At 62.3% G+C, this 20,922-nt stretch overlaps 2 protein-coding genes across 2 annotated transcripts in view; one reads left to right on the top strand and one right to left on the bottom strand.

The window, feature by feature from the left end:
- KSR2 (kinase suppressor of ras 2) overlaps positions 1-12,529 on the bottom strand; it is a 54,717-nt gene extending 42,188 nt beyond the window's left edge. The window contains exons 1-4 of the mRNA XM_035556842.1: positions 12,350-12,529; positions 6,293-6,433; positions 5,499-5,649; positions 918-1,422 (exon numbers count right to left, since the gene is read on the bottom strand). Of these exons, the coding sequence (XP_035412735.1) occupies positions 918-1,422; positions 5,499-5,649; positions 6,293-6,433; positions 12,350-12,529 (977 nt within the window). The remainder of the gene's footprint in view (positions 1-917; positions 1,423-5,498; positions 5,650-6,292; positions 6,434-12,349) is intronic.
- Positions 12,530-17,723: 5,194 nt separating this feature from the next.
- RFC5 (replication factor C subunit 5) lies at positions 17,724-20,619 on the top strand. The gene is made up of 11 exons (XM_035556911.1): positions 17,724-17,788; positions 17,918-17,982; positions 18,497-18,633; positions 18,707-18,786; positions 18,967-19,040; positions 19,138-19,297; positions 19,412-19,493; positions 19,598-19,727; positions 19,926-20,003; positions 20,083-20,137; positions 20,337-20,619. The coding sequence occupies exons 1-11, from the start codon at positions 17,757-17,759 to the stop codon at positions 20,431-20,433; spliced, it is 990 nt and encodes a 329-aa protein (XP_035412804.1). The 5' UTR covers positions 17,724-17,756; the 3' UTR covers positions 20,434-20,619.
- The last annotated feature ends 303 nt before the right edge of the window (positions 20,620-20,922 follow it).

Raw genomic sequence — 20,922 nt, 5'->3', positions numbered from 1 at the left:
ACTAACACGGGCAGCACGCTGCTCTCCACAGCTTCGCTCCCGTGAGCGTGGCGGTGCCGACTGGGGCTGGAGCAGGGTCAATACGGCCTCAGGTGCCCACGCAAGAGGGGAAGGAATCGGATCACTTCCAGAGACAGAAATCCATCTCTGTCCGTAGCGGGGAGGAGGATGATTGCCCTCGTTTCTTGCCGTTGCCACTGCCACGGCTGCGGGGACACAGCAAGCGGCAGCACCACGATACACGTGGGGAGAAGGCTGCAGGGCTGCCCCCCAAAACCGAGCAGCCCACGGCCCCCTTTATGGCACGGAGCAGTGGGGTTCTGGGCACGGCCACCAGAAGTACCCAAAGGGCCAGGGAGGGAGCGCGAGGCCGGCCCCGTTCCCTGCACTGCAGCAGCCTCTGCCGGCACCGAGCCGCAGAGCAGGAGGGAGCCGGAGCTGGTGCTGCAACAGCACTGGGGATGGAAAAATGGAAAAGGCCCTGGGGAGGGTTACAGAAAGGGGTGTAGAAGATGCGCACATCTCGGCCAAAAGAGGATTTTTCCCATTTCTCTCTCGCAACCGTGAGCGGCTCCAACAGACAGGCTGCAGGCGGCGATCCCACACTGCAGAGCAGAACCCCACAGCACCCAGATCCATCAAGTGGCACGGGACGGCTTCACCGATCCACATCCCCAGAGCCCCTGGGTGCTCCCCACTTGCCCCACGAGAGCTGGCACACAGCACGCCGCTCAGCAAAGCCATCCCCACCACGTGCTGCATCCACAAAGGGTTCCCCAGCCTCAAGCTCCAAACCCTGCCTCGATGGGATGCCCAAACAGGAGCATCCCAAATCCCAACATTTTAAGACCCAGGATGCTTTTTGCATGGCATGAGGCCACCCCCCCCAGCCCCGATCCCCCAGGACACCCGCTTACTTGGGGGTGTGCGCCTCGTCCACGCGGTGCCCCAGCTGGAACTCGTGAGACTTGCTGCGGTGCAGGGCGGTGAAGCCGGGCAGGAGGTGGATGAGCTTGCGCGACGCCGGCGGCGGCGTCCCGGGGGGCTTCAGCTTGTTCCTGCGCCGCAGGGGCGGCGTGCCGGGGGGCGTCATGGTGGTCACGATGTTGGGGGTGCGCGGCGGGGTGTGAGCCACGTGCCGCTGGCGCGGGGAGGGCGGCAGGGAGCGGTGGCCGGATTCCACGGGCGGGCACAGCCCCGGGTGGCCCTCCACGGTCAGGCGGTCCACATGGGTGTAGAGGGGGCCATGGGACGAGCCGGCGTGGCAGTGGTGCTGCGCGCACTTGGGAGGGGGCTTGGGGCTCTGCGAGAGGTGCGTGCGGATCCACTGGACGGGCTCCGGCGGGCAGCCCGGCTGGTTCTCCTTCCCCGGCTCCGCCGTGGGCCACTGGATGGTCCAATCCTGCTTGGAGAGGCTGCCGCCTGCGACAGAGCACACACAGGGCCATGTGGGGGATGCCCCGTGGCACCCGGACCCCCTGCCCCATCCTGGTGGGACCCAACACACCCCAAGTCCTTGGGGACAAGAGGGGATCTGGGTGCAAACCCAAGCACCAAGTCCCACCATGAGCCGCCACCATCCCAAAGCACCACTGGGGATGGGGGACCCATTGCAGCACTACCATCCCTTCCCATTCACTCAATTTACAGAAAGGGGGGAAAAAATATAAAAAAATATTAAGCATGGCTCCTCTCAGCTCCTAATTATTAGTCTGCACCGGTGCAGAGATGAGTAAAGACCTGTCAGCGCTGACTTCAGAGCACCAACGTGATGGAGCGGATGCAAGCTCCCCGCCCCGACTTCTTTTGATCGCCACCTCTAAGAAAACCAGCATAAAAAATGTAATCTCTTTATTTTAAAAAGGCTCCTTCCCCCATGCCTTTTTCGGTTATTAATTGCCTGTCCTGTTATCTACCCGTGCCTTTTCAAGGGGGGATGTTTTATTTCGAGCTCATGAGGGTGGAAAAATAAAAGAGGAGAAGGCTTTTGAATGGAAAGCTTTGGGATTAGATTGATAAAGCTCCAGGGGAAAAGGGGCTGAGGAAGTGGTTTTTTGTTTTGTGGTTTTTTTTTTTGGAATTGTTCTCCTGAAGCAGAAAATAAAGCCAGCAAAAGTGGCAATCCTATAGGAAAGCCTCACCCTGCAGCCCCTCAGGATGGCGTGCACCAAAAGCTGGAGGAATTGCAAGAGCCCGGGGGGTGCAACGCTTTGAAATTAATCCTCCTGCAAGCTCCTGACCCCCCAGCCCCATAAAACAGCCCACAATACAGCGATGTGCAAGCCTGTATGCAAATCAGGGAGCCCCCCATTGGCTGCTCTACGTGCATAGATTTACATAACTCAGAGCTGCCCGGATGCTGCAGCCCTGCACCGCCACCTCCAAACCGCAGCAGCAATTAGCGGTAATTAAGGAAGGAGAGACGAAGCCGACCCAGGGTCCCGCTCCCACATCCCCCCCCGGCTCGGGTTGCCCTTTCGCTTGCTGGCTGCCCGTGTTGGAGCACGGCCGATGTGCCCGAGAGCAAAAATAGCCACTTTTTGGGTGCATCAGGGCTAAAAATACCGCGGATCAGCTTGGGAAAGGTATTTTCGACAGTGGCTTCCACACACGCCACAGGTACCGGGCACGCCGCTCGACGGGATACGGCTCAACCGAGAGCGTGCTTTAGAGGCAAAAATAACAAAATCCCCGAGCTCTTACTCCTGCAGAGCGCGTGAAGCCCTCGCTGGTTCCTCCAAGAAACCCCACTTCCTCCGAGGGCTCCCTCGGGTGTTATTGCCACTCTGCCCGAGGGGGTTTCCACGTGGGAAATCAGGGAGGAGTGAGCACAAAAATCACATTTTTCCACCCCACATGTCCCCCACAATCTCCTTGCCCCACAGCAAACACCACCAAGATGTTCACCCAAACCCCGTGAGCACAGCACCGGCCAGCAGCTGAGCGTCCCCGTAGGGATGCTCTGGATGGACGTGCCCACCTAGCGGGGGGTTTTCAGTCCCCACGTCTGTCCCCATCACTCAGTGCCAGGCATCTCGAGGAGGGCATGGGCTGCAGGTGAGCAGAGAGGCTCATATGGGGCAGACACAGCCAACCCCGTACGCCTTCACTGCATCCCACAGCCTCGTGCTCTGCCCTCAAACCTCGCGGGATCCTCAGATGGCAATGCAAGACCCAGGGAATAATTCTCCCTGGGGATCAGAGGGACAGAGCTGTCCCCAAAGCCCTCACCCTGCCCTTTTCCTTCCCCCAAATCAGCAGTCCCAGGACCAAATGGGAAGCCAAAACCCACAAAACTGCCGCCCGGTGCCACCCCCATGGTCCCACCGCAGGGACCAGCTCTGCACACCCACACACCGCGGGTGCTGCGGCTTTCCAAGGGGGCAGCCCTCGGCTTTCCCCCAAAACGAGGATGCTCACCACTTTATATCACACCCCCCTTCTCCGCTCTGCACCTGATTTATTTATTTAAAGAGAGTTGCACTCTTCAAGCCAAAGCTTCCCCCGCAAGCAGCAGGTTTCAGGCAGAATTTTGGACCGATCCCTGCCTGGCAGAGCCCACAGCCCCTTCCCCATCCGGATCTGTCCCTGCCTGACCCCGCTTCCCGAGGCCAGCAGGACCCACGGATGCCCAGCACGGGATCATTGATCCCCGTAGGACCACTAATCACCTCCCCGTCACATGCCACCAGCTCCTCGAGCCACGGGGGCACCGCTCGGCTCTTACTTAATATTAAATTAATCCTGCTCCGAGCCCAAACGCAACGCCTCAGCTGCTAATAAAATCCTGCTGCCAGCGCGCGGCTTCGCAGCAGAGAAAAATCCAATACGGGCTTGTTAACACGATAAAGCCGGGTTTTAATATAGGGTTGCTGCTCGCTGTATGCAATACAGTAACTCCTGTGGTCCGTGAGCTTTTCCAGCGATTTTTCCGACACAGATGGAGCTGCCCCAAGGATGCTTGGGCCAAGGATGCTCAGGCTGGGAAGGGTTCCCCGTTACCAAACCCCATCGTGATTCCAGCACTCAACCAGCGACCTGCTTCCTCCCTCCCTCCTTCCCCAGCCCCCATTTCCACAGAGAATTGGCCTGGGAAATTAGCTGTCTGTAATTAACAACTCAATAAATGGAGATTGATGGAAAAGGTTAATACCGTGCCTTATTCCTGCTTTATTAATACTAATCTCGGCTCCTAGAAATCGACCACCGGCGCACTTGCAAAGAAATTACATGATGTTTTAAAGAGGCAGCGACTTGCCTGCTAATTATATTTCCAGGCTAGGCTTGTCCCTGGCTTTGCACGGAGCTAAGACAGACACAAGGGAGCTGAGAGCTCAGCACCACTCTCACCCACCGGCCCCCAGCGAGCATCCTCAGCCCCCTGGCTACTAAGGGACCCGGTCCCAAAACCCCAAAGCGTGGGGCTTGATGCTGCTGACCGCTCCGTTTCCCTCCCCATTGGGTTTTACACCCAGACAGGGGTAAAACACACAGCTTTTTGGTGGCAGCCCCATCCCTGCTGCCCCTCGGATGGGCAGGGGGACACAAATGCTCTGCCTGGACCACGGCATGACCCCCTACAAGGGACAAACCCCAGGACCTGCCACAAATCAGGGCCATTGGACCTGGCTCAGGCCATCGGACCTGTCTCATGCCGTCCACTGGACGATGCAGCAGGGATTTCCGAAGGCTCACATGCATTTCCAAGGGGGGGAATTCCCTTGGCGGAGAGGGATTATCAGAGAGATTATCGGAATATCGGAGAGATTTGGTGAAAATGCCAAAGGGAAGAGGGCGGGAGGAGAGGCGGGAGCCGGATTTGGGGAGTGCAGTGGTGGGGCTGTGCAGGGAACGTCAGGCTGTGGGAAGGGGGTGTTGTGCCCTACGGGGGGGGGGGCTGCTCTGCAACAAAACCCCACCAGGTCCCCCCCTCGCCACCAGTCCTGTCCCCAGGAGCCTGCGGACCGGACTCATCCTCCCCCCCCTCCCCGGGATGCTTTACGAAATGATGCACTGGGGGGGTGGGAACAGCTGCGGAGGGGGGCCTGGGGGGCTCCAAACCCCCCCGGGACGGACGGGCGGACAGACAGACACATCCCACCTGCACCCTGCCCGCAGCCCGCTGCCAGCCCCCGAGGATGCTCAGCGGCTCCCGCGGAGCTCTGCTGCCACCGCCCGGACACCCGCCAGCCTCGCACCCCGGCCGGCTCCTGCGGGGGGGGGCAGAGCTCAAACCCTCCCCAAACCCCCCCCAAAAAATAAAAAAATTAAAAATAAAAAATAACCCTGCTTGGAGCAGGGGCACTGCGGGAAGCCTTGGGGGGGGGGTCTCAGCCTCCCTCTCCAGCAGCCCCCACGAGGAGGCGGGTGATGTCCGCTGCTGGCACCCAGATTTGGGGGCACAAATGGGGGCTCCTGGCCCGATTTAGGATCACAAACCCGAGCAGTGCCCCCTGGGTGCCCCCAGGACACGAGCGCAGGGTGCAGACCTGACTCACCGGACTTGTGGACGCTGCGCAGGCAGGAGAGGGAGGCGTTGAGGCGAGCGCACTCCTCACTGTTGGCCCCGAACTTCTCCACGGTCTCGCAGACCTGGTCGTCGGTCATCTCCAGCAGCTCCTCCAGGCTCAGCTGCCCGGGGGCGATTTCCTGCCAGGAGTGAGAAAAATGGGGAAAAAAACGTCCTGGGGCATCTGCTGATAAGTCAGCGCCTTGGGGCGCACAGGGAAAAAGCTAGACCCTCCTCCTGGGGATTTGGAGATTCCCTCTGTCCTATATGCACGGGAGATGCTACAGCCTGAGCCTCAGGATGGTCTCAGGCACATCCAGACCCCGCTCAGCACCGGGACATTGGGGTTTGCCACCAAATCCTGCCCCATCACCCACAGCTTCCTCGCAGGCTTCCTCTTCCTGAGCGCATCGGGGTGCCAGCCCCCAGCTGCACCCATTACTCACAGGGACCCAGGGCATGGCCAAAGGTTTTGGGGGGACCTTGTGGATGCCTCCTTCACCAGAAACAGCAGTGAGATGTTCCCAGCTTCAAGGGACAGCCACGGGGTGGCCCCAGCCAGCACCTCCCTCGCAGCACCTTCCCATGCAGAGAAAAAATTTGGTCCCCCTGCCTCCCCACCCCATTCTCTACCACCAACCCCAACCTGCTACAGGGGTCCCGTGGCCCAAAAATGTTGCTCCAAGACACTTTCCATCCTGGGAAACACTACCCTCTTGCCAAACTTTGCTGGAGGATCCCACAGCAAACCTCCCGGCCGCGCGCTCGGTGCCCCCGCCTCACCTCCATCACCTCCTTGCGGATGTCGACGATGCGGAACCAGTGCAGGAGCTGGGGGAAGCCTTCCAGCTTGGCATTGCGCTCCTGCAATGCCACCTTCCTCTTGCAGGAGAGCTGCCGGCTGAAGTACTTGACCAGCTTGCTCTGGAAGAGGGGAAAGCCCCATGGAAGCTTTTTTTCCTCCCCCTCCCCACGCTGGGTCTCCAAGGGGGCCGTTTCCCACCTTTCTCAGCTCCTTTATCCCCAACCCTGCGCGTCTCCGCTCTGCGGGCTGACAGCCCTCACCCCCAGGGACCCCAGTGCAGGGGGGTGAGGGGACAAGAGGGACAGGACACCCCTTCTCCCACGCTGCTCACCCACCACCCAAAAGATGTGCTCCCCACCGCCATACCCAATCTCAGTGCAGAGACCACCCAAAGCACCCCGCTTTTGGGGCATCACTGGGTCCAACCGCTTGCTCCCTGTTCCTACAAAAACCCAACCCCATCAGCACCTCCTTCCTCCCACCCCATTGCAGACCCCACAGCCACTGGGACCCCTTTGCCCGGCCAAGCATCCCCACAAGCCTCCCACGACGGGGACAAAGCCACCAACGTGTGTGCGAGCGAAGGCTGACAGCTCCTGAAATAAAGCCTCTGAGCGACTGGCCTGGTTTCTTGGAGATGTGGAGCAGAGCCCTGCTCACTGGAAACCTGCTGGGATTTCCCACTCCTGCTCTCCAGCTGGGAGATTCCCCGCCGCCGGCAGCGCTAGATGGTGCTGTGCCCCTGCCCAGCGCCCGCAAACGCGGCCTCGCCACCCCAAAAATAGATGAGCCGAGAGCAAAACATCGCAACGGCCTGGAATAGAGGGAGCCCCGGCCCTGGGGAGGGATGCATGTCAACAGCTAGGGGGAAAAAGCAAAAATCAGCCCCCTTGCAGGGACCCAGCCATTGCCCTCCTTCCCCAGCCCCTTGTGCCAGGTGCTCCTCTCCCGGGCGCAGCGAGTGCCAAGCCCCAACGGGTCTGACAGCCCCAAAAATGGGGCTTCATCACCAAAAATTAACGCCCGAAGCAAAGCCATGGAGAGCTAACCAGGAATCACAGGGAAAGCTCTACAGAGTCCTGCCGGGGCTCAGCACGGTCCTGCACAGCTGGGGGCATCGCCTTTGGGTCCCCCAGGGGTGCTTTTTAACAAAGCCGCCCTCCTAGCACGGAGCACGAAGGGTTTGGGGAGCACCCTGCCCTTTTTCCCCCCCTCAGTGGGGCTCAAGCAGCTTGGGGGCACAGAGGCACACCCCAAAGCTGCCCTGAGCCGACAGGAGGGCTCGAAGGCACACAGCAGCTCCTGCCCCACAGCCGCACACATCTGCACCAAACCAGCAGGAACACACCAGGAAAGTCCTCCCAAAAATCCCCTCCACCCCAACGTCCTGCTCATCAGCAGCTCCTGCAGGCTGGGGAAGCCGCCAGGCTCAGAGCCCAGTGGGAAGCAGAGGGGATGCCCGAGGTGCTAAAATCAGGCTCCTGGAATGGGGACAGAGCCAGGAACTGGGGCAGAGCCCCCCCGAGGTGCCGCTGCCGCCGTGGCAGAGATGTACCAGGAGCTGAGAACTGATGGGGAAAGGATGGGGTGAGGCTCCCATGGAAGGCAGCATAAAGCTACACCTCTCCTGCAGGCACACTTCTATTTCAAGCTCCAGGTAGGGGAAATCAGCCCCACTTGCCCCTTGAGAGGGCAGAGGCACCTTCGTTAGCACAAACGAGGGCGCAGGTGGGACACCAAGCACATGCAGATGCTCCAGCAGCATCCCATGGGGCTGCACAAACCATGGGTAAACAAGCTCAGCGCACCTCTGTGCCACATCCCAGGTGTCCAGAAACACTTCCCATGTTGGCGAGCCGGGATGGGAAGGGAAGTGGCTGGAAGGGACGGCACGCCACGCTTGCCTCTTGCTCCTGGTGCCACCAAGCCATGGCTCGGCCATCCCCGCGCCCTGCCAGGCAGGGTGGTGCTAAACGCACCTCTGCCAAAAAGGCCGGATCCTGCCTTGCAATCCTGACGCTGTGTGGTCCCCTCCAGCCTTCCTGTGCCTCGGTTTGTCTGTCTGCAGAATGGGAAGCTGGGCGAGGAGGGCACCCGGGGACAAGTGCTGGGGTGCCGCTAGCTGCGGGGTGCGAGCCCCAGGTGGTGTTTGCTGTCGGGGGACACCAGAGCCTGCAATGCCCCGTGAGCACTTGGTAGATGGGAAAATATGGGTGTATATACGGTGCGTGCATGTAGCTATACCCATCCACATGCATTTTATATGTGTGCATTTTATATATACGTGTATACCTATGTGGGTGCTGTACCGGGTGACATACGTGCCCGCTGGCCGCCTCTCCCGCTGCAGCAGGACCCAAAAGCAGGGCCGGGGCGGGCAGCAGCAGTGTCCCCACTAATGTCACTCCCTTGGGACCCTGGGTGACAGCAGCTATGCTGTGGCCACCTCTGCCACCTGCAGAGCCTCCTCGAGCAGCACCGGGGACTTCCAGCCCTTTTGTCACCCCCATCAGGATTTCCCCCGCAGCATCACCCCAAAACATGATGAGCGAAGGCACCCAGCAGGTGCCAGCACCCAGAGGGAGGGCGGCTCAGCATCGGGGACAGAGCTGGCCCCCGCCATGCCTGGAGGCTGGGAAAGGTGGCAGAAAATCCACCTGCAGGAGCATGAGGTTAACGCTGATCCCCTTTGTGTGGGGTCTGGCCGTGCCAGACATCACCATGCCTGTGGAGCGCACAGGTTTTGGACACACACAGGGATGCTGCAGGTCTCAGTGGGGAAAATGCTTCCAAATTCAGAGGCTCAGCCTCTGCCCTGGGACGGGGCAGCCCCAGCCCAATGGGAGAAGGCTCCCATGGGATAGGAACTGGGACCCTCGCTCTCCTGGTGCCGCAGCAACGGAGCAGATGCTGTCTCAAGCCAAGCGGCTCCTCCCCGATTCCCCCGATGGCTTGTTACTGCAGACATGCCGGCAGCACGGGGGAACACCTCGCCACCCTGGTGTTTGCCAAGAGCTTTCCCTCTCCAGGCTCTTTCAAGCCCTGCTAGGCTTGCACGCCACCTCGGGCTCTGAGCATCATTTATTTCAAGCACTGCTAAATGCTCCCTGGGGCTCTCCCACGAATAAACCCGAGCTGCCCTGAGTTCCCACCAACAAACCCCCGAGTGGTGCACGGAGCTGAGCCCTGCTCCAGCTCGATGCACTGGGGTTTAATTAATGGCAAAAGGGATCTCGGCATCTGCTCCGAGATGGGACACATCTGGCTTTGACCGCTCCAAGCACTGGCAGGATTTCTGCCCCCAGCACCCAGCCACTTTGTGGTCACTTGAGCAAAACTTCCCTGTGAAGCCAAACACTCGTTCTTCTGCTCCCCTGGTTTATTTTTGCCCTCTTTCCTTTGCTCTCAGCCCTAATCATTGAGTACCCAAGCGTTGCCCACCCCACAGCATCCCCTCTCCACGGGGATGCTGCTCTCCCTCACTCAAACGCCGCAGCAGGGCGTTAAAACCAAACACAATGATTTGCGTCGGACGGCACCAGGGCCGGACCCTTTCAGACAGGTCCCACAAGCTCCAGCTCACGCCGTGGCCCTGCAGCACCCCAAAACCCAAATATAAGGGTGCAAAGCCAGAGTGCCAAGCTCGGGAAGGGGAACGGAGCCGCTCGCTCCCAGCCGGCGCTCCCTGCTCCGATGCTGCTCGGACCCAGGTCTGCGCAGTGCGGCGTCGGGCAGTGTTTCGGTTGCAGCCACTGCCTTGGTTTTGGCCAGAGCCAGTCCCAAGGTGCAGGCAGGACCTAAAAACCTCCTGGCACCGAGCGCTGCCACCGAGCCCAGGCCACGGGCACTAGTACCCATCCAGGAGGGATGCTGCATCCCAGGGAGTTACCGGCTCCCCGCGCAACCACAGCACAGGGAAGATGGGCACTTGCGTGTACCCCAAAATTATTTAAAATGAATGAGCAGAAGCACCGCTCCGAATCCTGCAAAACCAGGATTTGGCAAAAAAAAAAAAAAAAAAATACAATGGTGGCTTCACCCCTGTGTTGTTGCAGCTGGGTGGGAAGGGAAGCAGCGCCGAGCGGTGCCTCCGCACCTGCGTCACGTCCTTGGGACGTGGCGGTGGTGGCGGCGGCTCAGGGCCACACTGGGCTCCTGCTTACGCTGGTGGAAACCCAGGACAATGCCATCGGGGTCCCTGGGGTCCCCGGAGCCAGGCCGGACCCACACCAACGTGCCCAAACTGGGAACCCGGTCCCAGCTCCATCCGTTGTCACTGCCCTCCTGGAAATCGCCTGCTTTCCGTGCAAGGGGTAGAAGAGCCAAGCCTGGGGAACGAGGTGCTGGGGATCCTGGGGCTCCTGTCCCTCGGTGCGTGCTGGTGCTGGACAGACACTTCCCTGCCAGTGCCCAGAATTTATGGGGCAGCTCCCAGGGTTTTCCCCCGGCCACCTCCGAACCTGCTTTGCCCACACGCAGGAGGCAGGGATGCGGTGTCCCTGCAGGCGATGGCTTCGCCACGCTCTTCATCTCCATCATCTTCATCAGTCCGGTCCGCAAGAGGCAGGTGGGAACTCGTGAGCGGTGCCGACCCTCATTTGGAGCGGGAGGAACACCGGGGTACCCCTACACCGCGCCGCTCACCGGGCCTCCGACCAGGACCACGTGGGTGCGACCACGCAGGATGAAATCCCACCATCCTGCATCGTCCGGTGAATCTGAATCCTCCTGCACATCCCAGAAGTGCTGCTCGGCCCCAGGAGGTGGCTGGGGACACTGCCCGGCTTGGAGAGGTCCAGGAGCGCAGCGCATCCCGCCCCGCGGCACACACATGGGGCGCGGAGCCCACCGGGGAGCCGCACACAGGGGGACTCCGCTGCTGCCCTGGAGCACCCCAGGAAGCTGCAGCATCCCACGGGAGGAGGTGGCACTGCATCCCCAGCCACCGCGGTCCCTGGCCCCGCGCCCTCAGAGCTGCTCAGCGGCTGCGATATTTCGGTTCTGCACCAGGATGGAAAGCAACAGCCAAAAAACCTGAGCGGGGCACGGCTCCGAAATCCCCCCGGCTGCAGCCTCCGTGCTTCCCCACCTATGAAAATCAGCAGCTGTCATAAATAAATCCTCTCCTCTGCTCCCAGGGGCTGCACCTGCACAGGGGGGGCCTTGGGACTGCGCAGGATCCGACCCCGAGGCCTGTACATAAGGTACACAGAGCCGGGATGCTTCCAGGCTTCAGAAACCCCTTTCAAATCCCTCTCACTGCAGAGGGATGGGGTCCCCCCTCATGCCCCCTGCCGCAGATTCTGGGACCCCTCTGCCCCGCGGGGCCACCGGAGCCGTGCAGGATTTCCCCCTCGGCGCCTTGTGCGCCGGGGGAGGCCGGAGGCTGCGGCGGAGGAGCCGGGGGCGAGGATGCTGGTGAGGGTGCTGGTGAGGGTGCTGGTGAGGGTGCTGGCCTCCCGCAGCCGGGCAGGGAGCCGGGGGCAGGCTGCGGGTGGGCAGGGGGCTGCTGCTCGCCGGGATGGGGGCGGCTGGGGGGGAAAAGGGGGAGCCGGGGGGGGGGGGGACGAGGCCAGGCCGGGGGGGATGCGGGAGGCAGGGCTGCGGGCCGGGAGGCTGCGGGGCGCTGCGGCCAGGCCCGGGGCTGGTGGAAGGGGCCCGGGGAGGGCTGGGGGAGGCTGCGGCCGGCCTGGGGGTGCCGGGGGGATGCGGGGGTGGGGGGGGGGGGGGATGCGAAGGCCGGGGGCCGCTCCCGGCGAGCAGCGCTCGGCTGCCACCGGTCCCACCTCGGGCCACCTGCAGAGCGCGCAGCCTCACTCGGCCGCTCCGCACCGCTCCGCACCCCGCTCCGCACCGCAAGGCTCAGCACCGCAAGGCTCAGCACCGCTCCGCACCGCACCGCACCGCACCGCAGCGCCGCGGGGGAGCCCGGTGCGATGCCCGTGGAGGGGGGGGGGGGGAGAACGGGGAGGAAAACGGGAGGAGGGGGAGCACGGGGGTGGGGGGTGGGGGGGGGATGCTCGCCGGGCCCCTACCTCCAGGGTGCGGATCTCCTTCTGCGTGAGGTCGTTGGAGGCGGCGCACTTGGTGCGGAGCCCCTCCAGGTTGGAGATGCTGATGTCGATCATGTTCTGGACGAGCTCGCACTGCTGCAGCGCCTTCTGCAAACTCAGCTGCTGCTGCTCCTCGCTCCTCGTCATGTTTTCCTCATCCATCGCTCGCCGCGCCCCCCACCCACCCCCCCCCCGACCCCACCCCACCCCTCCGCCGCGGCTCGGCCCCCCCCCGGCCCCCGCCCCCCCCGCCCCACAGCTCAGCCCCGCTCCGCCGCCCGCAGCATCGCGGCCCCGCGGCGCCCCCCCGAGCCCTGAGCGCGGCCCCGCGGCGCCCCCCCGAGCCCTGAGCGCGGCCCCGCGGCGCCCACCGAGCCCTCAGCGCGCCGCCGCGGCCGCCTCCCCCCGGGCGCGGCGGGGCGGGGGCGGGGGCGGCGCGCTCCCGGCACCGCGGGGCCGCGCTCGCTGCGCGCCGCTCCGCGCGCGACCCCCCCCCCCCGCACCCCTCCGCACACGCGCGCGCCCGCGCACGGACGCGCGCACCCGCACACGCGCGCACACGCGCGCACCGCACCGGCACCGCGGAGCTGCGGGGAAAGGGGGGGGGGGGTGCCCGCGGCTGGGGGGGGTGCGGGGCAATGGGGGGCAATGGGGGGGCAGTGGGGGCTGTGGTGTAAAGGGGGGAATGGGGAAATGGGGGGCACGGGGCAATGGGAGGGGCAATGGGGGGGCAATGGGGGGTAATGGTGCAAAGGGGGTATGGGGTAATGGGGGCATGGGGCAATGGGGGGCAGTGGGGGGGCAATGGTGGGATATGGGGCAGTGGGGGGCAATGGGGAGCTATGGTGCAAGAAGGGGGGCACGGGGCAATGGGGGACAATGGGGGGCTTTGGTGCAAAGGGGGGCGTGGTGCAATGGGGGCATGGGGCAATGGGGGGGCAATAGGGGGCTGTGGTGTAAAGCGGGGGCATGGGGAAATGGGGGGCACGGGGCAATGGGGGGCAGGGAAATGGGGGGCCATGGGGGGCTATGGTGCAAAGGGGGGGGCACGGTGCAATGAGGGACACAGTGCAATGGGGGGGGGAAAGGGGAGCTATGGTGAAAAGGGGGGGGCATGGTGCATTGGGAGCATGTGGCAATGGGGGGGCAATGGGGGGCAATGGGGAGCTATGGTGCAAGGGGGGGCATGGTGCTATAGGGGCACGGTGCAATGGTGGACACGGGGCAACAGGGGAGCAATGGGGGGCATGGTGCAATGGGGGGGGGACAATGGGGGTCTACGGTTCAAAGGGGGGCATGGTGCAATGGGGAGCACGGTGCAACGGGGGCGCACGGTACAATGGGGGGGCCACGGTGCACGGAGGGGACCACTAGTGGGTGACATTGGTGGTAGGGGGGGTGGTTGGAGCAGGTGATCTTGGAGGGCTTTTCCAACCTTAATGCTTCTAGGACTCCATGAAAGGGGGGGGCATGGTGCAATGCGAGGGGCGTGCAGTGCAATAGGGGGCTGCAGTGCCATGGGGGGGCATGGTGAAATAGGGGGCTGTGTTGCAAAGGGGGGGGGGGGGGCATATTCTAAAGGAGGGGGTCATGGTGCAATGGGGGGGCCGTAGTCTAAAGGTGGGCTATAATGTAAAGGGGGGGCATGGTCTAAAGCTGGGGGGGCACAGTGCAATTGAGGGCTATAGTGCGAAGGGAAGGCCATGGTGCAATGGGGGCCATGGTGCAAGGGGGGGCACAGGGCAATGGAGGGGCCGTAATCTAAACGGGGGGGCACAGTGCACTGGCAGAACGTGGTGCAATGGGAGATCCTCCCACGCTGGGGGCCCTGATACAACCGGGGGGGGGGGGTCCTGCTGCAGTGGGGAGTTCCTTCTGCGACAAGGGGGGGGGCACTGCTGCAGCGGGGGCCCTGGCACAGCGGGGGGGTCCTGCTGCAGAGGCCCCCAGGCTGGCAGCGCTGTGCGTCGCTGCAGGCAGGAGCAGCAGGTGCAGCAGCAGGGGGGTGCAGGGGATGCGCACCCCCAAGGGCCCAAAGAGATGGGTGCTATGGGCACCTGTGCTGCAGCCCCACTGCGGAAGGAGCAGTGCAGGATGGGGCAGGGGGAGAGGCACCCCTAGGGGGGAGGTGGGGAGGCTGGGGGGGGATTTGGCCCGAAACTGAGCAAAACCAACTCAAAATAAGAATGGCAAGTGGCTTCTTTGCACGCGTGGCCGCTCGCCCTCCTTCCCACCAGCTCCTGGCATTGTGATGCTACACCAGGTGCCACAGCAGGGTTTTAAATACTGAGGTTGCTTTTTTTTTTGGGGGGGGGGGAGGGGGGAAGCAGGCCCCCCTCCTTCCCCATGCTTTGAGGCCATGGCGGTGTCCCCAACACCTGCAGAAAGCAAACAATTCCCCCAGCCCTGCGCACATCCCAGATCTCCATATCCCAGCATCCGGAGCCGATTCCTCCCTATAGAAGCCATTTGGGGGTTCAGCCCCTATAGGCGATACCCGGTGCTGGCCAAAAGTGGCCAAGATGGGCCAGTGAGCTCGGGAGCAGCTCTGCCTGTCCCAGCCACCCCATTTCACCTTCACAGGGCTTTCACTTTCTGGGTACGTATTTCACTTTCTGGGGTATCTGCGCCCGACGTCTCCACTCTGTGGAGAGCACAAAGCTAACCCCAAGGGGCTTTATGCAGCCATTACACCTGCTGCCACTCCTAGCACGAATTAGGATGTAGGTTACGAGGTCTGAAATTGGCTGGTCGGCACTTTGTTCGAGGAGAAGCTTTAATTTAGATGCTTACCCGAGGAGCTCGTGCTGGAACAAGCACACACGTCCCCTTTCCTCCTCCTCACAGGCGAGCTGGTCCCTTGCAAGCAGCGATTCTGCCTTTAACAGTGGCAATAAACAGGTCGGAGGGATTTTATGGGAACCTCAAGATGGGAGCGATGCAAACGGAACTCCCCAGCACTGCAGCTTGGACATGCGGGGCTGTCCAGGAGACCCTACAGGTGGGCGCCCATCCCATAGATCAGCTCTTTCACAAGCTGGGCGAGCATGCCAGAAACGCGGGCAGAGCTGCACCACCCCAGGGCGGATATTCTGGATATTTGGCACATCAAGGTGCCAGGACAGAGCCGTTCCCTTCTTGCCGAAGTGTTTGGGAAGGAGCAGGGCGAAGGCGGGCGGTCTGCAAAGCGCCCCAGAGCCCGTGCTGGGAGGAAAAGCCATGTGCTTCCCTGGACCCCCCCCCCTAACCCCAGCCGGGGGCAGCCTCCACTTGCTCTGGGGGCTTTCCCTCCAGGAATAGGGGAGCATTCCCCCAGCTGTGGGCAGCCTCTGAAGGCAGTGATAGCCAGAGACATAAATACCGCCCAAGTTCGAAACACAGCGCAATTCCTGGCATTTACGGGGCATGGGTTAAAAAAAAATAAACCCTGCTGAAATTTTCTCTCCTGATGTCTTCTGTGGTTAGACACGCCTTTTGATAACCAAAACGGTTTGCAGCAGCAGATGTTTTTTTCCTAAAACACCCCGGCTAGAAGCACAGCCATTTCTGTGCTCCCAGTGCCGAGCGCAAGGGAGGGGAGGACAGGAGGGTCCCATGCGGCTCAAAACGCTCCCCTGCACCCGCTGCCCACACGCTGCCCTTCCATCAATTTGGTGGCTTCCAGAGTAGGAAAATACCCAGGGTCCTGGTAGCTGCCCCTTAAAAAATAAAATAATAAAGTGGAATAAAATAAGGAAGAATAAAATAAGTAATAAAATAAAGAAGAGGAAAATAAAGAATAAAAGAAAGAATAATAAAATGAAGAATAAAAGAAAGAAGAAAAAGAAGAATAAAAGAGTAAAATAAATAAAAGAAAGAAGAAAAGAGAGAAGAAAAAGAAAAGAATAAAAGAAAGAATAAGAAAAGAAAAAAGAAAAGAAAAGGAAAGGAAAGGAAAGGAAAGGAAAGGAAAGGAAAGGAAAGGAAAGGAAAGGAAAGGAAAGGAAAGGAAAAGGAAAGGAAAGGAAAGGAAAGGAAAGAGGAATAAAATGCAGGGAGGCAAAAAGGTAAGCAGGTGCCGAGCTGCCCCAGCACACCCCACACCACGTTTCCCCAGGTAAAAACAGGCCTGGAACCAGGGGGACAAGGCGTGTTTTCCTATGGCACGGCCTCGGACAGCCTGAATTATTCATTTCCTTCTCGATCGGTGTCTGGATTTTGTAAACGGGCGAGATGTGAGCGTTGTTACTCGGCAACGTCAACCGCTTCATTCCTTAACCAGAAGTCGTTCCCAGCAGGACCTGCTCCTACCGACGCACCTCGTGGTTCCTCGGCTCACCTGTGCCCCCTCTCCTGCCCGCCTGCGAGCCCGGACCCTCTCGGCACTGGCTCCATCCCTGCTGCCCCTGAAATCCCCCTGAGACCCCTGCCCGCCTGTCCCCTTCCCAAAGCAGCATCCTTGGGGGGCCAGGGGGGCAGCCACCAATTACACATTAAACTGAAAAATAAGGGTATATATTGTGGAACCGACCTGGTCAGCCCGCAGCTGAGGTCACCCATGAGAAATATGGTGGGGAAATACCACGGGGGGCTGCAAACTTTGCCCCCAGCGGCAGAGTGCGCCTGCCCCTGCAAGGCTCAGCCTGGGCTGCAGATGTAGTGTTGGCATGGGGGGGGGAATGCCTGGAAAATTGGGGTTTGAAGGGCCAGAAGCCTCCCAGGTGAACACCGGCTCCAGCTCCACGTCTCACACCCCGTGTCCAGCTGCAACCCCACGCATGTTTGGGGTTTTCTATAGGGTTAGACCTGGAGCTCTTCCTTAGGGGGGCAACGGGATGTCCCTGGTACGTTTTTGCCCGTCAATACACATCCTAGCGCTTCTGCTGGTGGATTACCTTCTTGAAACCTGGGCTCCCCAAGACAGAGCATCTCCTTTTCCTCCTCCATCCACCCCAAAGCAACACCCGAGCACCCCACCGGCCACTTTAGGCTGTTCCCCCCGGCCCCCCACCCCATCCCAACCCACCCCACAAACATGGGGGTCAGCAAGCAAACCCTCAGCCGGGCAGCCCCGGGAGCTGGCGGGGCCCATCCTGGCACCCCTCATGGCCGAACCAGCCAGATTTAGGGCCACTGGACCCCAAACCACCCCACAGTAGCCCCAGTAGCCCCCCACCCCGCACCGCCCCACAGCCACCCCCTGGCACCCATGGGTGCTGCCGACGGGGGGGGGTGGGTAGGAGGGGCCTTCCCCATTCCCGCTGGATGCCCACCAGCGGGGGGCAGCCCCAGAGCCGCCACCACCAGACCCGTCCCTGTCCCCAGCCCTCTCCCCATCGCTGTTCCCGACCCCCCCGGCCCCATCCCCGGCCCCCCCCCGGCCCAGCTCTCGCGAGGCCCCGCGGGGAAGATGGCGGCGCCGGGCGGGAGGAACCTGCCCTGGTGCGGGCTGGCGGCGGGGCTGGGGATGGGGTTTGGGGAGGTTTTGGGGGGAGTTTTAGGGGGGCTGCGGGTGTGGAGGGGGGATATGGGGGGTCGGGGCCCCGGGCTGATCCCCGCTGTCCCCCGCAGGGTGGAGAAGTACCGGCCGCGGGAGCTCTCCGAGCTGGTGTCGCACCGGGACATCCTCAGCACCAGTGAGTAGCGGGGGGACCCCCAGCACCAGCACCCCCATCCCCAACAGCACCCCCCCTACCCGCACCCCCAGTAACCCCCCATCCCCACCGGCACCCTCAGCACCCCCCCCATCCCCATCAGCGCCCTCCCACCAGCACCCCCTACCCCTCCCAGCACCCCCCCATTCCCTCCAGCACCCTCCCATTTCCCCCACCACCCCCACCACTCCCCCAGCACCCCCCATTCCCACCAGCACCCCCACCACTCCCCCAGCACCCCCATTCCCACCAGCACCCCCACCACTCCCCCAGCACCCCCCCATTCCCCTCACCCCCCCCAACAGCGCCCCGTCATTCCCCCCACCACCCCCCCAGCACCCCCTCATTCCCCCCAGTACCCATCATTCCCACCACCCCCCACCCCCAAACTCCACACCCCCCCACCAGTACCCCCCCAGGGATGCCGTGGGCACACATTGCGCTCAGACTTGCCCCAGAGCACCCCCCCGCCCAGCCCTCTGTGCCCCCTCCCCAGTCCAGCGGTTCATCAGCGAGGACCGGCTGCCCCACCTCCTCCTCTATGGCCCCCCCGGCACCGGCAAGACCTCCACCATCCTGGCCTGCGCACGGCAGCTCTACCGGGAGCGGGAGTTCAGCTCCATGGTGTTGGAGGTAAGGGGGGGGAACCCAGCTTTGGGGTGAGAGGGGGAGCCCTGCACCCCCGCTGCTATCTCTGTCCCTCCAGCTGAACGCCTCGGACGACCGGGGAATCGACATCGTCAGAGGGCCCATCCTGAGCTTCGCCAGCACCAGGACCATCTTCAAGTAGGCTTCCCCATGCCTCGGGGGGCAGTTTTGGGGTGGGTAGTGGGGAAGTGGGAGCTGGGAGCGTTCCTGGGGACCAGGCTGGGAGGAGGCACCTCCAGCCCCCCTTCTCCAGCCCCAGCCCGGCAGCTCCTGAGGGGTGGGTTGGGACCAGATCCATCCCCTTCTGCCCTGTCTCAGGAAAGGCTTCAAGCTCGTCATCCTGGACGAAGCCGACGCCATGACCCAAGACGCCCAGAACGCCCTGAGGCGAGGTGAGGGGCACCTGGGGGGGGCTCGGCGGCACCCCTCGAGCCTTCCCCGTTCCGCGAGACTGCAGGGGCTCCATCCAGCTCCTCTCCTCCTTTGCAGTGATCGAGAAGTTCACCGAAAACACCCGCTTCTGCCTCATCTGCAACTACCTCTCCAAGATCATCCCCGCGCTGCAGTCCCGCTGCACCCGCTTCCGCTTCGGGCCCCTCACCCCGGAGCTGATGGTGCCCCGGCTGCAGCACGTCGTACAGGAGGAGGGGTGAGCTGGGGGGGCTCCGCCGTGCCCCCCTCTCCCCCTGCCCGTGCGCCAGGGGCTGGAGGCCACGGAGGCCACGCTGAGCCAGTCCCGCTGCAACCCCATCTCGCCTTCCAGGGTAGATGTGAGCGAGGACGGGATGAAGGCGCTGGTGACCCTCTCGAGCGGCGACATGCGCCGAGCCCTGAACATCCTGCAGGTACTGACCGTGGCTGCGGGAGCTGGTGCCTCGTGTAAGCTGGCACCTCGGTGGGCCCCGTGAGCGGGGAGCTCTTCGTCCCTCCTCCACCTCCTCTTCCTCAGAGCACCGCCATGGCCTTCGGGAAGGTGACGGAGGAGAACGTCTACACCTGCACGGGGCATCCCCTCAAGTCCGACATCGCCAACATCCTCGACTGGATGCTCAACCAGGACTTCTCCACTGCCTATCGCAGTATCCTTTTCCTTCTGCCTTGGGTTTAATCCCCGTCGCCATAAATCCTTCCTTTTTGCCGGGGCTTCCCATCCTCCTGGTCCGGCTGGGGTAGGGCTGGCTTCATGCCGCTCGCTGGGGAGGGTCCCGCTCCCATCGGGGTTGTTGGATGCTGCAGGGAATATGTGTAAGGATCCCCTTCACTCACTGCCATCTCAGAAATCACAGAGCTGAAGACGCTGAAGGGCTTGGCCCTGCAGGACATCCTGACCGAGATCCACCTGTTTGTGCACAGAGGTAGAGGTCTGCGGGGCCAGCTCCTGGCTCGCCGCCCCAAAAAGCCGCCCTAACTCACGCCACCTCCTTCTTCCCGCAGTCGACTTCCCACCCTCGGTCCGCATCCAGCTGCTGATCAAAATGGCAGACATCGAGTGAGTGCCCGCTCCCACCCACAGCCCGGTCATGGGGGGCTGCCAGGCCCCTACCACGCCGTGCCCAGTCTCCGCGGCTGCTGGGGACACCCGCAGCCCCCACGCCCCCATCCCTGCTCACTATCCGTGCTCTTGGCTTGCTCCATCGGGGTGCCAGTGCTGGTGCAAGCCGTTAAACTTCCCATGCCTCCTGCCGCAGGTACCGGCTGGCTGCTGGCACGAGCGAGAAGGTTCAGCTGAGCTCCCTCGTCGCGGCTTTCCAAGTCACCAGGGACCTGATCGTGGCTGAAGCCTGAGCCCGGCGGGGTGGCTGCGAGCGTCCTGGCCTGCAGGGCATCCTGAGCAGAAACCCAAGGCGACCGTCATCAGCTCCGTGCAGCTTCGTGGTTCCTCTTTGCACGCCCTGGGCCCCCACCTGGGGCGTGCCAGAGCAGCCTGTTTTTATACGCTTCACCGGGAAATGCAAACATCTCTAACGCCAAGCAGGCTGTGTGGTTTTTTTCTCCCCTACAGCCACGGCTGAGGGGAGGTGGTTGAGCCTCACCCCCTGCCTGCGTCCCATTGCAAAGGCCCTGGTGGCAGCTCCGGCTTCTCCGGGGCTTTGGTGCACGTAGCCCTCAGCAGCGCAGCGCTGATGCTCTTTGGCCGAGGGGAAGAGCTCAAAGCACAACCCTGCCGACCTTGGGGAGCTCAGCAGAGCTTAACTGCGCTGCTGCCAGCCCACGTAGCAGCCGTGGTACACCCACACGGGCTGCTGGCACCTGCATGCAGCACTCCTGGGGCCC

This window comes from Cygnus atratus, chromosome 17, assembly GCF_013377495.2.
Source record: "Cygnus atratus isolate AKBS03 ecotype Queensland, Australia chromosome 17, CAtr_DNAZoo_HiC_assembly, whole genome shotgun sequence".
NCBI lineage: Eukaryota > Metazoa > Chordata > Aves > Anseriformes > Anatidae > Cygnus > Cygnus atratus.
The sequence above is the reverse complement of the archived record's forward strand: the minus strand, read 5'-3'. Positions and strand labels throughout refer to the sequence as shown.